The sequence below is a fragment of the Podarcis muralis genome, chromosome 2 (genome assembly GCF_964188315.1).
Source record: "Podarcis muralis chromosome 2, rPodMur119.hap1.1, whole genome shotgun sequence".
Taxonomy (NCBI): Eukaryota; Metazoa; Chordata; class Lepidosauria; order Squamata; family Lacertidae; genus Podarcis; species Podarcis muralis.
In genome coordinates this window covers 71,681,377-71,698,314 of record NC_135656.1, presented here as the reverse complement: position 1 = coordinate 71,698,314, position 16,938 = coordinate 71,681,377, and the positions used below count along the sequence as shown (strand labels likewise).

General features: G+C 45.2%; 1 protein-coding gene across 5 annotated transcripts in view; it reads left to right on the top strand.

Moving 5' to 3' along the window:
- CACNA2D2 (calcium voltage-gated channel auxiliary subunit alpha2delta 2) overlaps positions 1 to 16,938 on the top strand; it is a 537,538-nt gene that overhangs the window by 434,461 nt on the left and 86,139 nt on the right. For all 5 annotated transcript variants that reach the window (XR_013391944.1, XM_077924744.1, XM_077924743.1 and 2 more), the window contains exons 12-13: positions 1,644 to 1,751; positions 9,486 to 9,564. Coding sequence is in view for 4 of the 5 variants with exons in the window: in XM_077924744.1 (XP_077780870.1) it covers positions 1,644 to 1,751; positions 9,486 to 9,564 (187 nt within the window). In the remaining variant the exon portion in view is untranslated. The remainder of the gene's footprint in view (positions 1 to 1,643; positions 1,752 to 9,485; positions 9,565 to 16,938) is intronic.

Here is a 16,938-nt window from a genome sequence, read left to right as displayed (position 1 = left end):
ATCATTAGCGTCATGGGATGGGGAGAGGCTTCAGTTTCTCCAGAGCCCCATCCAAATTGCTCCCCTGCCAGGTGCTTGGAGTGGGGGAAGATGTTGGACATGCATTCCCATCACTCCTCTAGTTTGGCCCTGAGGTGCATGAGTAGCAGAGAAGCTTCCTAGGACTTTGTAGAGATGTGTCTCAGACTTGCACATACTATTGCAACATTACCGCATCACCCACCTTCCAAATTCTTCTTCACACATCATGAGAAATGGCCTTTATGGCTCATCCACTAATTCATGGCTCCTTTGTTCATGCAGCGAGTGGGTGTCTGTCAGGCTAGGACCAGGGAGAGACCCAGATTCAAATCCCCACTCAGCTGCGAAGGTCACTGGGAATCCTTGTGCTAATTACTGACTGTTATCCTAACCTATACCTCTTTGGATAGTTGTGAGCATAAAATGGGAAGAGGAACCATGTATTTCTTAGAGGAAGAGCAGGGCAAAAAAATACAATGGGATAAATAACATTCTGAGGCATTGGCCTAAGCAAAGAAAAAGAAACAGTTGTTTATGAGTCTAATTTGGAGTAGTGGATGCTGTTGGAATTGGAGGAAATTCCTCTGTAACCAACAATCCATCTCTGGAGATTGTTCTTACAGCATTGGATTCCCAGTGACACAGCAGCTGCAAAGTGGTGAGCAGGGCTGGGAGCATCCATGTTATTCTCCCTGACATTGTAGTGGGGGGGAGGTCTATGTGCCTTAAGAATAGAGCTATACTGGGACAGGGCATTGGCATTGCCTGCTTCTCCCCAGATAAATGAAAAGCATCAGTGGCTGACACTTAAGTTTTAATGGCGGCAGCAGCTGCCTCTTCCATTTCATTAGAAAGGTAGCATGGCCTATCTGAGAGGGCTCGGCTCAGGCAGGCTACGGTGACGTTGGGCAAAATAAAGACGGATAGCCCTATTAATCGCTGAGCGGTAATAGCCACAACATAATTTCCGTCCAGACAACCCCTCCTTCTCCCTGTTCATCTGCACCACCTTCACCCCTGGAGAAGCAGCTAAAGAAAACAGATCCCTCACTGCCAGTTTCTTGGGCTGAAGACGTGGCTGGGAAAGGGCAGGAAACTGTAGTCCCAGCATTTACTCTGTGTACGCCTCTGTGTTTGCAAGCACATCTATGTCTAGCGTCTGCCATTCTCTTTTACAAGTAAAGAAACACGTGCTTGTGCATACACAAACCTGTGTGTATCTGCTGCCACTAATTTACTTCAGATTTGAATCCTACTTTTCCCTTCACTACCCCTGACATGCCTGTAAACCCAGTAACTGTGGGGCTTTATCTACTGTAGAGATCGCTTCCATGTTTAAAGATTGTGAGAGGAGAACTGCATTTTTACATATACACATGCCTCACTCATTCATATTCTCTCTCTTTCACTCACACACTCATCAGCCAGCCATCCAACCAGATCGTTTCTCTGAAAAAAATGCAATCACGAGGCTGATGCTGCCCCTCTATGCTTTATTTTAAGCAAAGGGTATTAAACATACATATATACATATTTGGCATTCTCTTCCCACAATCCTTTCTAGGGCAATGCCTTTGGTTCTGAGTTGTGCACTCACTCAAATGTTTGCTTCCCATTTGCAGTCCAACATCACAAGAGCCAATTGCAATAAGATGATCATGATGTTCACTGACGGAGGAGAAGACCGAGTGCAAGATGTGTTTGAGAAGTACAACTGGCCTAACAAGACAGTGAGTGTTTAAACTGGAGGGGACCTAGTCTAATCTCTGTTGGAAGGGGGTTTCACAGAATTGTGCTAATTCTGAATGCACAGCTTCTGGTGGATCTAAGCCATTTGGGGGAGGGGGAGATAAACAAAGACTACCCCAAAGACCTCATTGATTGGGTGGGGATATAAAAGATTAGGCAGTCCTTAAGGTATCCTGGATCCAAGTTGTTAAAAGCCTTGTAAATTAAAACAAGAATCTTAAAATTGACCCAATAACATATGAGCAGCCAGCCCAAGCTTTTAATCACCAGTGTTATGAGCAGGCAGTAGTCTGCCCCTATCAACAGTCTAGCCAGAGCATTTTGCATCAGCTGGAGCTTTCAAACCAGGCCCAATCGTAGCCCCACATAGAACACACTACAATAATCAAGTCCTGGGTTACCAGTGAATGAATCTATTGCTGTCCAGAAATAGCTGTAGTTGGCATAGCACCCATAGCTGAAAGGCACTCCTGAACAAATGCTACCTGAACCTCAAGGGACAGAAACGGATCCAGAATTATTCCCAAACTATGGACTTGCTCTTTCAGAGGGAGTGAATCCCTGTCCAGAACAGGCAAATGACCCATCTCTCGGACATGGGAAGCACCCACACACTGTGCCTTCCTTTTCCCAGGGTCCAAACACAGTTTATTTGCCCTCCTCCAGTTCGCCACTGTGCTCGGACAGTGGTCCAGATCACATTCTGCCTCTTCTGACTCATGTCCATGTTATGGACAGAAAAAGCTGTGTGTCATCAGTGTACTGGTGGCACTTTGCCCAAAACTCCTAATAACCACTCTTGAATGCTTCATGTTGATATTGAACAGCACTGGTAACAGGATCATGCTCTGCAGAGCACCATAGCACAAGGATCATAGGGCTGAGACAATCTCCCAGTGCTATTGTCTGGACATGGTCCTGCAGCTGGAGTGGAGCCACTATGAACAGTGGCGTAGCGTGGGGGGGTGCAGGGGGGGCCGGCCGCACCGGGCGCAACATCTGGGGTTAGGGCAAATCCATGGGTTAGGGGGCGCAAATCCACGGGTTAGGGGGCGCAAATTACTTGCCTTGCCCCGGGTGCTGACAACCCACGCTACGCCACTGACTATGAAACAGTGTTCCTAATACCATCCTACAGAGCTGATCCCGGTGGATACCATTATCAATGGTCTTAAAAGATGTGGAACATAGAATCTTAGAATTGGAAGGGACCCAAGGGTCACCTGGTCCAACCCCCGGCAGTGCAAGAATCTCCGCTAAAGCATCCATGACAGATGGCCATCCAACCTTTGCTTAAAAACCTCCAAGGAAGGAGAGTCCACCACCTTTCAAGGGAGCCTGTTCCACTGCTGAACAGTTCTTACTGTCATAGTCACATTCTCCCTGTCCTGCTCTTGATACAGGTCATCCAACAGGGTGAACAAGGCTGATTGAATCCCAAAACCATGCCTGAGGCCAAACTGAAATGGCTCCAGATAATCTGCATTTTTCAGGAACTTCTGTAGCCGCTGTGCCACCACTCTCCACCATCTTGCCCAAGAAGGGGGAGATTGCCACTGGGTAGTAGTTGTTATAAACCACAGGGTCCAGGATGGATTTATTTAGGAATCTATGCACTACTGCCTGTTTAAAGACAACAGGCACCACTCCATTGCATGTTTACCACAGCTTGGACCCACCTTGCCAATCCATTTTCCCCAACTGGCTTTCACCAGCAAGGATGGACATGGGTAAAGAGAGCAAGAAGCAGGTCACATCATTGCAAAGGTCCTGTCTACATTATTGGGTCTCAAAAACTGAAGCAGATCCCATAAATTCTGTACTGGACAACCCCAACAGTATTCACAAGAACTACTGCATTGAAAATGCTATGGAGCTGAGCAAATGTATCCTTGAAATGCCATTAAAACTAGTCTGACTATGACAACGGGATTACGACCATCACTCCATATCAAGATCCCCCTTTTACCGTTACAAGAAAGATTAAGTCAAGTGTAATTGTCAAGGAGTGGCTGGATGAAGAGGAGCAGTGGGAGTCTCCAGCCAAAGAGCCCCCTAGGGAAGCAGGAGAGAAAGAAGGCTCACAACCAGAATTGTGGTGGTGGGACTCTGAAGACACGTCAGAAGAGGAGGGAGGCTGGGAATAATAATAATAAATAATAAATTTTATTTATATCCTGCCCTCCCCAGCCAAAGCCGGGCTCAGGGTGGCTAACAACAATAAAACAGTACAAAAGTACAACACAACATTCTAAAATCATTCATTATAAAATTAATTCAAATCAAACCACTGGCAACCATTGGGCCAGAGCTCCACGAAGATTGCCGAGGAAGTAGAAGAAGCAACAGGCTTGAGGGAAAGAAAAGAGCCAGAGGCAGAAAGCCTTTCAAGGGCAGAACAGGGTGCAGACAGAGACAGGCTGAGACCTGAAAGAGAGGAGGAGGAAGGGACAAAAGCTGCACCAGCTTCTCAGCAGCTGCCTGGTCCCACTGTAGTAAGCTCCCCTCCCCCTTTGACTCCAAGGTCACACAGGGCTTTGCATGTAGCTGAATGGAAAGCTCAGAAAGCCCATGGGGGCACCCTCCCCACTGGAGTTTACACCAGTTTGAGAGACATCCAGAGGAGGAGGTTTAGGAGGAAGCATCAAGGGCCAAGAGCCAATCTTGGCAACATCACCACTGAGGAAAGCTGTGCCTCCATGCTTTCTGCTTGTATACTATTTTCTTGAATAAAAAACTGGGTTTACTTTGAGTCTCTGTGTCTCCGTTCTGATCTGCCGATGAGTCACCCCTGAGAGTACGCCTCGCCCTGTGCGTTGGGCTGATAACTATCTGAATTAGTCCCATGGCTGCCATGCAAACTCAAGCTAGCCCTGAGGCAGCCTCAGCACCTCAAAATGCCACCCTTTGCCCCCGAAAACAATAGTGTCCAACGTGACCCTGGAGACAACCTTGGTCAGGCAGGCCATTGGGCATCAGGGTGGGTGGTACAACATCAATGTCCTGCAGTATGTGCAGTTTGACCTTGAGGCTCCACCATAGCATTTCTTCTGGCTACTCCCGGTTGCCTCAGTTCCAACTTCTCTGTCAGAAGTTGCTCCTTACAGGGGCAAGTAGCTTGGCAAGGCCAAGGATGCTGTTCACTTCAGAGTTTGCTTGCAATTGTTGTTCCACCCTCACCCCCATGCCTAGCAATATACTGTGATTCACCATTTAAAGATACTATAAATATATCCCGTTATTATCGTCAGTTATCAGGCAAGAGCTAATTTTCAGGCTTCTCTCTTGTCCCAAGAGTGTTTTTCTGAGCTATAGGCTGCAGACCTGAGTTTTGACCCACTTAACAGTTGTGCACAGAGAGACCTCATTCTCTATGGATCTACAGTAGTGGTAGCAGTAGCCAACAATGTGCCTTCCAGATAATAATTGGACTACAGCTCCCATCATCCCTGTTGTTTGGTCATGAAGGCTGGGGCCAATGGCAGCTATAGACCCATAACGCCCATAGGGCGTTATTAGCTATCCCTGATCTGCAGCAAAGCTTGGAGGGGGATCACATGCCATTATTTTGTTTTGTCACTAGACGACACTAGGCTTTATTGTATCTGGATGGAGTCAGGGATTTTCTGTTTCTGTGTCTGTTCTCTTCTTGTTGAAGGGAGACAACTAAGGGAGACAGTTAAGTCTTCTAAGCCTTCCATCACAGCGTTGAACCTGTCTGCAGAGCAATGAGACCCTTCCCCACTGGAACCCCTGATTTCTCCCCTCACACACAATATGCACAGGCCTTAATCCAAATGTTTGTGTTTTTGAATATCACAGGACACAAGTTTAAGCAAGCAGGTTCATCTAGGTAAAACCAGAATATAAAGTACTGCATAAGAAAATGAATGCAAAAATAGCACTCTGTCTTAGCTAAAATTCTGACAGGGCTGTTAAATGCATTACAGTTTTCCAGCATGTAATGTCATAATGTGTGAAGCAGCTCTTAGCTAGAGATGGAAAACGCTGTTGATTCCGATTAAGGTAACTTGTTAGTTATGAAGTAAATTACCATGCCATTGTAGATAAGTGTTGCTGGCTCTCAATCAGTCAGAGAGCAAAACAAGCCACTCACTCGCAGCATCTGGCAAGCTAGATTCCCGAATGGTCTCACTCAAGTTGCTGCCTACGGGGGGGAGGGGGAGTGGGATCCACTCACCTTTATAGGAAATAAATTCCCGAATTCAAGTTTCAGGTATAGAAGGGGTCGTCATTGTTGTGTTGCCAATGCAAAAGCATTGTAAATTTGATTTCTACCTGGGAGCAGGAAAGGGAAAGAGATTTTTCTGCTGTCTGTTTGGGAAGAGCTACTCATGAGTAGCTTCCCATACATATTCCATAGAAGTCTTTGTGGGGGATTTAATGGTGTGCTATTACAGACGCTCCATCTGCACGAACATAGCAGCTTGCCCTATGGAACAACCACCCTTCCCCTGTGCAATGTTCTGGGAGTCCCCCCAAGCCTATTTTGGGGGGGGGGGTGCAGAAGGAAAGCCCCATTGTACAAGTGGAAGCCCTTGTGTCAGGCTTCTGCTGGCAGGGTTCGTTAGGTGAATTTGTCTTTCTCTGAAAGTTTAAGCTTTGCCTCTGACAGACCTTTGTTACACAAAATGGCTGTATTGCAGCCAAAACATATACCAGACAGTACAATAGTGTGCACTGTGCCTCCCTTATTCTGTGCTTCTCCATTTGGCACGAATGTACCATATGGAGGCTTGAACTATGCCAGGGAAGGGGGCAGGTGGAGTCATACTGTGCCTCTTCTTCACCTGCTCAAACTGTTATTAGCTTTTCCAGATAGAATCTGTGCATGAGCCAATGAGGGGTGGAAGACAGCACCACCCCACCCAGATCTTTGCATATGGAACCTTATAAATGAGTCAAGACACAGCACCGAATAGCCGAGGAACCAGCTATGTGACCTGGATCAGCTCAGTCACGGGAACAAGGGGAAGTGGCTAACTCATGCTTTATTGCAGGATTCCGCCTCATTTGATGTGAGCTATTTAGACAGTTGATCTTCCTGCCTGTCTGCTCCCGCACTGAGCCACTGCCCCTTTAATGGGGCGTCTAACACGCTGGCACTGTTTTTATTACCTGCACCGACCTTGAAGTGCCAAAAAAGGTGGACAGAACTTCCTCTGAAACTTTGCACAGGCTGCTGCTACAGGAAAAGGTGCATCTTTGTCAACACTCCTGAGTTTGGGAGATATTCCATCACATGGGTGGGTGGGTGTACACACACACACAAGCCTGCTGGGTGGAAGTGCTCAAATGGCTTGGACTTATTTTCTCCCTCCCTCCCTATATACAAGAGGGAAAGGAAATGCATATGATCTCTAACATCTGCTGTTTTTAAACCAGATGAGAGATCTCAATAGTGAGATATGGGATACTGTACTGAAACATCATCTTCCTCGTCCAGCTGTTTGCAGAACAGTAAAGATCAGTTAAATGCTACACCAAAGCAAAATCCAGTTTCTGGCTCATGAACGTCTTCCCTACTTTCACTAGTAGCTACTTTCACTAGCTTTTCAGCAGCTGCACAGTTCCCTCGAAGCATCTACACCTTCTGATTCATGGCTTGCACACAGAAAATCACATTTTCCATATTTTTATTCTGTTTCCAAACTCATTGTACCTGCATGCAGGCAACAAAGGAAAGAAATTGAGGGAGTGGGTACTGCTTACAACAGTAGCAACTCTTACCATTAGTAGTGTGGGAGTCAAATTTATTCCCTCTTGACCCCATTTGATGGAGAGTCTCTATCTATTTTATGGAGTCTCTATCTATTTGTCTCTATCTCTATCTATTTGTCTCTATCTATTTGATGGAGAGCCTCTAGCACTTGTGTGATAAGACCCTTCCCAGATAATCTAAAAATAATATGCACAAGTTTTCCTGTGGGCCTGTTGATTCAGGGGACAGAGGTCTCTCCACCCACATAACGGGTTTAGGAATGGCAGTCCGTTTAGCTTGCAACTCATCTCACAATGATAAATGTGTGCTTGGCTTGGACTCAGAAACCTCTGCTGAGCCCAAACTCTGCATAAGACTTAAGACTGGATACAACCATATGTATTTAAAACCTAACAGTTGGACCTAGATCCCAAACACATTTTGTTCAGGAATGTGGTTTTGTCAACTTGTTGCTTTTCAATCTGCTTACTTCATTTTGCTTGAAAACTGAGGTTTCTTCATTGTGCCATTGGGAAACGAGTAGCTCCTGGCTTTGACAACCAGACAGAATAGTTCTTTCTGTGACATGCATCTGTGCAAAGGTGTTGCTGAATAGCAGCACAATGATGTCCAGCATAATTTAAGCACTTTATGTTAGTGATACGAATTGTTAAGTGATAAACCTGAACTGCTAAGTGATGAACAGCCATATTCACTTGCACCAGGTACTTGATCTTAGGACCAATCCAGGTGGCCACTGGGTTGGTGGCAGCTGCTTGAAAATTCATAGGCAGTTGCCATGACACACAGGGTTCTGCTTCTGCCATACCACTGCAAGAAAGGGTTTAGAGTGGCACCTGCTTGCTTGTGCAGAAGGGTGGGCGCATCACAATATCTGGTACACACAGCTGATGGGAGCCAGCATGTGTTAGCATTTTTTCCACAACTGCCGCCCATCCAGTGGTTGTAGGAACAGACCCCCTAGTTAAGTACATCAAGGGCTTAACATTGTTGATGGGTTTTATAGTGTTGTGAGCCACCTTGGTCCTTCTGGAGAATTTGTATTTACAAATAAATAATTTCCATTTTACTATTTAACACGGTGTAAGCAGGACGCAGGTGGCGCTGTGGGTTAAACCACAGAGCCTAGCGCTTGCCGATCAGAAGGTTGGTGGTTCGAATCCCTGCGACGGGGTAAGCTGCCGTTGCTCGGTCCCAGCTCCTGCCAACCTAGCAGTTCGAAAGCACGTCAAAGTGCAAGTAGATAAATAGGTGCCGCTCCAGCAGGAAGGTAAACGGCATTTCCGTGCCCTGCTCTGCACATGACCCAGAAGCTGTACGCCAGCTCCCTCGGCCAATAAAGCGAGATGAGCGCCACAACCCCAGAGTCAGCCACAACTGGACCCTAATGGTCAGGGGTCCCTTTACCTTTATGCTTTGGCTGTTTTGCTGGTTTTCTAGTTATCACTACAATAGGAGCAATGATCAAGAACTGTGCTTCCAAGCAGCAGGCTATAAATTACAGAGTACATGAAGCCACCCAGCTGCAGAGCATGTACTTCACCATTCAAGCATTTATCTTAGCACAGGGAAACTGGAAGGCATGGTAGCTGCTTGAACATTCCTTTTTTGTGTTTGCTTCCTCAGCTAGTTGGGTGCAGCCAGCTGCCACCATGTGCAAGATCAAACTTTTTGCCACACCTTAGAAAATGTATTTTTTAAAAATTATATTTGGTGCAGGAGATGCATGGCCAGAGGGAGGGAGGTGCCATGCAGTTACCATGCAGCCAGTGGCCATACAGATAAGTCCCTAGTAAGTACTTACCTGTAGAATCTCTATCTGCTATTTTCCTTTACAGGTGCTTGCATTTCAGATGCAAAATGTGTGCATTTATGGGCTTGGGTGTTGGCAAACCCTCCACGGTTATTGAAGGATGCTACTAATCTTATTTTCTTTATTAAAAAGAAATCACTCTTTTTTTCCTTTTCACAGGTGCGAGTGTTCACCTTTTCTGTTGGACAGCATAACTATGACGTCACTCCTCTGCAGTGGATGGCGTGTGCTAACAAAGGTAGGGAGAGTGGCTTAAGTACAGAATTACCTCTTGTTAGCCTGTCAAGCAGAATGTGAGAGGGGAGAAACTATCCTCTGCTGTCAGAAGAGGGGAGGGGAAAGTTAGCTTTCTGTTTTCCAGAGTAGACCAGTGTAAGCAACTCACTCCACTGAGCCAGTGATGCTCAGCTACTATTCATATTCAGATTCACATCCAGGTGAAATAATGCAGTGTTGATAGACAACATCTCCGTCCACCATTCCTGATCCTAAAGTGAGGCCAACATCTCTCTCCAAGGGAGTATCACCTTGTCCGGATTGGGACAACCATTTTTATAGCCCCTATTTGTTTAACTTTATACTTACTTCAGCTGGGTCTCCTGGTCTCTAAGCCATCAGATTAATCTAGTGCAGTGTTTCCCAACCTTGGGCCTCCAGCTGTTTTTGGACTACAACTCCCATCATCCCTAGCTAGCAAGACCAGTGGTCAGGGATGATGGGAATTGTAGTTCAAAAACAGCTGGAGGCCCAAGGTTGGGAAACACTGATCTAGTGAATAGTCTTCAGCTATTACATCAGACCTTGTTTCAGTCACCTCTCCCAATTGTACAAAAACTATTCAGGCACCCAGTGCCTGAGAACACATCTTCCCAACATAGGTAGAAGGGGTTGTGAATTAACTCACTTTCATTCATACCTTCTTAGATCTATAACCTGCCCTGTCCCATCATTCAGGACAACTTACATGCATTAATGAGACTTCCATCCTCACAGTCTGTTTTCCCTTTTCTCTCCTTCCAGAACACTTAACAGGGTTTTTTCCTGATTACCCAAAAGGCTGAATTTTAGAGGAACATTATAATGAAACTCTGGGGTATATTTTTGGTGAAAATGTACTTATGTGCACAATCATCTTGTATTTTCTAGTTCAAAAGAATCACTTCATTGTCTAAATACTATTTTGATGGAGTCCCCCCCCCAATCCACTCTAACATTAGTTTGTGAAAATAGATCATAGATGCTCTTGTCTTCACTCTCCATCCAGATACGCCTACGGAGAGCTTCTCTCCACTGGGCTAACTCCTTCCATGGCTACCAAGAGCTCAGCCAAGAGAACCAGCTGCTGTCTGTCTGCTCACCTAAGGAAAACCTGAGGCCAATATCTCAGCAGCAAAGTATATAAACAGTTTGGGCAAAGCACTTTGCTCTTTGGCAAAGAAAGGAAGCCTACTAGAAACAGGGAGGACGTTTCCGTAACAGCAAGCATTCTGTCACAGTATGTGCTGCTTGGCTGAATATTCTGCACAGCTGCAGCACAGAGAAAACAAGAGCCTTCCCAGCACGCTGCCACTAATTATAGCTGCAGATAAATATAATATTTTTGTTTGTTTATATATTTTAGCATTTACAGGCCATATTTCTACTGAGAGGTGGCACCCAAAACAGTGTATGAAAGAGAGGTGGGGGAACCTCTGGCCCATGGGCTGGAGGCAGTCTTATGGGGACTTCCCCATCCAACTCCCTGCATCCCCTCATTGCCTCATGCACTTGTTTGCATTAGCCCTACCTAAGACTGGGATGTGGCCTCTAGAAGGGTAGCTACACGGGTGGCACTGTGGGTTAAATCACAGAGCCTAGGACTTGCAGATCGGAAGGTCGGCGGTTCGAATCCCCGCGATGGGGTGAGGTCCCATTGCTTGGTCCCAGCTCCTGCCAACCTAGCAGTTTGAAAGCACGTCAAAGTGCAAGTAGATAAATAGGTACCACTCCGGTGGGAAGGTAAACGGTGTTTCCGTGCGCTGCTCTGGTTCTCCAGAAGTGGCTTAGTCATGCTGGCCACATGACCCGGAAGCTGTACGCCAGCTCCCTCAGCCAATAAAGCAAGATGAGCGCCGCAACCCCAGAGTCAGCCATGACTGGACCTAATGGTCAGGGGTCCCTTTACCTTTTAAGACTGGGATGTGGCCTCTAGAAGGGTAGCTACAAGGGAATGCCTCCCTCAGGCTACAAAGGATTCCTCCCCTTGTTGTAAAACAGTCAAAATTTTGGACTCTAAGCCGCATACATAAAGAAATCATTCATCATCAAGAAACCAGACACGCAATAAGAATCAGGGAGCATCGCTTGATAAAATAATTCATAATCAGGGGGGAAACAGCAGCTGTTAAAAACATCCAGGTAATCCTGTGGGGAACACACCAAGTTTTCCCTTGTCAATGAAAGGTAAACAGGGTAAGGGTCAAATAAAGACCAAGTCTTCCATTGTGTAGGTGCCACCACTCCGTAGCTCCATTTCCTCACAGCTCTCATGCCTGAAAAGGAAGGGGGAATAGCAAGGTGCGGGTCTGGGTTGGAGGGGAAATGGCACAAGTCCCATGGGCTAGAGGCTGGTTCGTCATCATGCATGAAGCATCTAGTGTTCTGCAGTTTACCTCTTGCATTTAAATTTGTGCAGGACAATCATTTGCCATTTATACTTTTCCCTCAGGGAGAAAAATGGGATAAAGCACTGTGTGTGTGTGTTCAAAACAATTTTTGGCTACCTTTCTAAACAAATTCAAAAATCCACAGTAGGGCAACGCCTTTATTAGGCAAACCAAAATGTCACAAAGTAGCATGCAAGCTTTTTGAGTTCTGCAGAACTCTTTGTCAAGCTAGATGGTGAACAAAGCAACGGAGGGAGGAGAGGAGCAAAAAAGTGTGCAGGGTTTGAGGTTGGAGCCATGCAGTCTGCATCAGGCCACAATTATAAAGCACAAAAACTAAAAGATATAGTGTTGTTTAAACTTTTTAAAATTACAAAATTCAGAGATAAGCAACATCTTAAAATATAAAACAGCCAGCAAAAACAAATGATCAAAACCCCAACGAAGCAACAGTAAATCAAAAGATCAGCAGCATATTGAATAAAATAAGACCACGCCAGTTAAAAGCCATTTGGATCAGTAGTAGTTTATTGTACTGGATCTCTTTCTGCTTCTTTAAAAGTATGCAAGGTCATATATTACACAGATGAAAGGTTCTGTGCAACTTAAAAGCTTGCATGTTGTTATGCTAACAGATTAGGATATCACGTTCCATATTTTGTCTCTTATTCTGCAAGACCAGTATGGTAGCATCTGCCTATGCTTTACAAAGGCCTCCCTCTTGTTCCCTGCTGTCCACCCCTCCCATTCCCTGCCTCTGAAGTTCCCTTTGTTCATCACATTCAGTCCCCTTTAATCTCCTTCACCTTCCTCTGTATCTGAAGTCTCCTGTCTCTGCCTCTCATTTATCCAAGATTGCCTCATCTGCCCTTTTGTTCAGCAGCTCTGGCTTTCCTTTCACACCTCCTGTATCTGTCAGCAGATGGTGGAGGCCTGTGAACCTTTGGGCTTGCAGTAATCCATCTTCCCATTGTCCTGTCCCATGAGAATGCCTTTGGTCATTCATGCTCAAATTCCTATTTCTCTTCTTCTCTCCTTCGGTTCCTGGCCTTTTCAGCCTCACCTGAGTTGTGGTGACTTTCTGTCAGCTGTACATGTAGTAGCTAATTCTCATTGGGGTTCGAATTATTTTTATTTATTTTTATTTTATTTTATTTACAACATAGTCCACAACAACTCATACATACAAACAAACCCACCGCCATTGACAATTTAATTATCAAAATTAAACTCCTATCCCCTTACACACACCAAATAAAATTAAAATAAAAGACTTCCTTTATCCTGTAAATGGCCTCCTTATTTACTTCTTGCATGCTGTTTCTTTTATATGTGATTATTACAATTTTTCCTAATTATGACTTTAAAAACTGCCAAGTCTCCAATAGAAATTAATCAAAACAAGTCCAGGTGTATATTTTGGGGCACTGTTTGGTAAAGTATTCTCTGCATTTTCCCCATTCTTTTTGGAATTCTTGTCTAGGTTGTCCCCTAACTGCTTTTGTTAATCTGGCCAATTCAGTATAATCTATTAATTTATCCTGCCATTCCTTTTTTTGTTGGCACAAATTCTTTTTTCCAATTTCTGGCAATTAAGGTCCTTGCTGCGCCTGTGGCATATAGGAATATTTTCCAATCCTCTTTTGCTATACCTGTGTCTGTTATTCCTAATAGGAAAGCTTCGGTATTTTTCACAAAGTTATATTTAACCTTTTTTTTTAAGATCATCATATACTATATCCCAGATTTATTACTGTTATGTACTAAGCTGAATAGGATCCAAAATGCAGCAGTCTGATTGGTCCTAGAACAATAGGATTCAGAATGCAGCAGTCTGATTGGTCCTAGAACAATAGGATTCAGAATGCAGCAGCCTGATTGTTCCTAGAACAATAGGCTCCAGAATGCAGCAGTCTGATTGGTCCACAGGAGCCAACCAATCCAGCTCCAGGTGGAAGTGAATCCATGACCTGATAGGCCTACAGGAGAATCCCGGAATTAGCCAATCACGTGAGGCCCATTGTGTAAATAATGTATATAAAGCAGACGTTCTGGGGGAACTTCCATTCCTCCTCACCCTTACGAGCTGTATAAAGAGCATGAAATCCACTCTCGACTCCAAGTATATTTCAATTACAATGCTTTTTCAGGATGCCTTCGTGTGTATGTATCAGGGCATCTTACTTAGCAGCCTTTATTGCATGTCTTTGTATGCATGGAAGTGCTTTGGTTTCCTCTGCATCCCAGCACAGGAGCTTGCCAAGAGAGGCATCCCAGAGCTTTGATGCGTGCACTCATATCAGGCAGACATGTGGCTGTTGCCATTTTCTGACCACTTCCTTGCACATTTCCCCCACTCCCACATCATCACATCAAGTGAAATAATGTCAGCAGCAATTGTCATAATCTGTTTTCAGCATTTCGTTGATCAGGCTTGAGGAGCTCTTCACCAGAGGCACAACTGTTTCCTGCCTCAACTGCTTAACTTGATTAATTAATTTGTACTAAGACAGAGCTTGCTAGGGTTTAGCCCCAGAAACTCTTGTCAGTGTCATGGCTCAACTCCAGGGCATTTGAAGAAATAATGAAGAATAAGGGGCCTTTGATGATGAATGCTTGTGCCAAAATAGATTTCTTAGTCTTTAAGGTGCTACAGGACTTTGTCACAGAGCAGCACAGAAATTATCTCCCTTGTGCTTGTGAGGGCCGCCTTTTCACCGAGTAAACAAACCCTTCTGCACCCAACTGGCATTAATCGGGAGGCCCTTGTAATCTGTTTTAACTGTTTTTAATATTGCCTAATGATGTAAGCCACACTGGGGCATCAGGATGAAGGCTGGTGAAAGCCAGCAAGAAATCTAGCAAATAATAATCAGTGTGATTTCCTAGAAGACATCATTGCCAACACCTTCATCTTAGAAAGCAAGCTCTGTGGTTAACCCTGTCATGGTTAAAGGAGCCCAGAGGTCATTTTGGACCAGTGGCCACATATTGAATTTTTAGAGAGTGCTGTAGGCACCAGTCACAAAAGGCCTGCCATGCAGCCATGGCAAAATAAAAAAGTAAAGTAACAACCACCTCAAGCAACATTATACTTACAGTATGAAGTCAGCTATGTTCTGCTGGCCCTGACTGTGGCGATCACACAGTATTGGCCACGTACAGTTATGTTGTTGATATCTAATAACAACAGGGAGCATTCCTCTGTACCAGGAAAATATAGTCGGGGGCACCTGCCCAGAGGCACCAGTGAAAGCCTTTGTGGGCACCAAGATGCCTTTGGGTGCTGAGTTGATGACCTCTGAACTAGACGTCACATATGCATATCATAAAACAGCAGTGGGTTTTGTGTGGGGTTTTTAAAACAAAAAGCAGCCCCAGGGATCTATTTGGATTGAAGGGGTTGGGGCAGGAGCTGCTTAACATTTAACTCTGCCAGCCACATTTCTGCTCCAAATTGTTCCTCAGTCACATTCCACCCCACATTTCCTTGGAAATGCTACTCGTCTTCTCAAGATTCTGGTCTTCCAAGGCTGATTTCCACTTTTTTACAGCCACAAATTCTTCATTGCATGTAGCATCTACTTTACCACTGGTAAAGGTAAAGGACCCCTGACTGTTAAGTCCAGTTGCGAATGACGCTGGGGTTGCGGCACTCATCTCGCTTTACTGGCCGAGGGAGCTGACGTTTGTCCGCAGACAGTTTTTCCAGGTCATGTGGCCAGCATGACTAAGCCACTTCTGGCAAAACCAGAGCAGCACACGGAAACACCGTTTACCTTCCCACCAGAGTGGTATCTATTTATCTACTTGCACTTTGACGTGCTTTCAAACTGCTAGGTTGGCAGGAGCAGGGACCGAGCAACGGGAGCTCACCCCATTGCAGGGATTTGAACCACCGACCTTCTAATCGGCAAGCCCTAGGCTCAGTGATTTAGACCACAGCAAAGGAATAGATTTTGGCAACCATTTATGTTGTCAAGGTCCTATTGTTGGCTTTGGTTTCCTTTCGTTATTTTCCTCCCTGACAACTATATGACTGTCCCAACTGTGGCTTTCACTTGCCTCCCTGTGTTTTCTCGGTGACCTTTCGGAAACCTACTTAGTGCCCTCCCCTATGGATGAAGGCTCTGTTCTCTCCTTCTCTCTCTCTGTGCCCTTTGTTCTGAGTGGCATGAGGAGGAGGAGCTGAGCCTTTGCTTCTCGAGAGCCTTGTCATCTCCTGCTGCTAGTGCCCCCAGGCCTCTGGTTCTGACATCAAAGGCATTTTGAGAGCAATAGTGACATCACATGCAGGAAGGAGCTCCACTGAAAACAGCAGGCACTCCTGAACCAGAAAGAAATGAGTTTAGGCAGATAAAGCAAGAGGGATGTCCAACTGTTTCTTACTGGCTACCACTTTAAGTTTACTTACCAACAAGAATAAAAGGGGCATATAATTTAAGAATATGAGGACAAGGGAGTCCACTCTCATTGTATTCCAGCAATTGAATAGAACGCAAAAATGATACAGTTAGCAAGAAGAAGCTGTAGGTCTAGGAGGAAAATTTGTTTTGAGGGGAAATGTTTGCTGTTCGTTAAAGCACCATAATATGAATCTGGCCCTCTTGATTGCCCCTAGTAGTAACTTTTTCAACCTTTACAACTATGGCCTAATTCATATTATGTCATGCTTTAGTTACATTACCGAACAGGAGTAAGTTCCAGGAGCAGCTTTCTATGTGAGCAGTAAATATTGAGACTTTGGGAAGTTTTGCAATATTGTTTAATTTACATTTATATACACTGGGCATGGTAGATTAGCATACCCCCCCCAAAAAATGGAGAGAAAACTTTGGGGCACCCCACACCATCCCACTGAAGCTGTTGCTCGCCGGCTTGCCCCCTCCCTGCCGCTGACCCCTTGTAGGTTCCACGCCTTTACCCACGGTTCTGTTTCCTTGGAATGAAGGATGGTGGAGCATGTT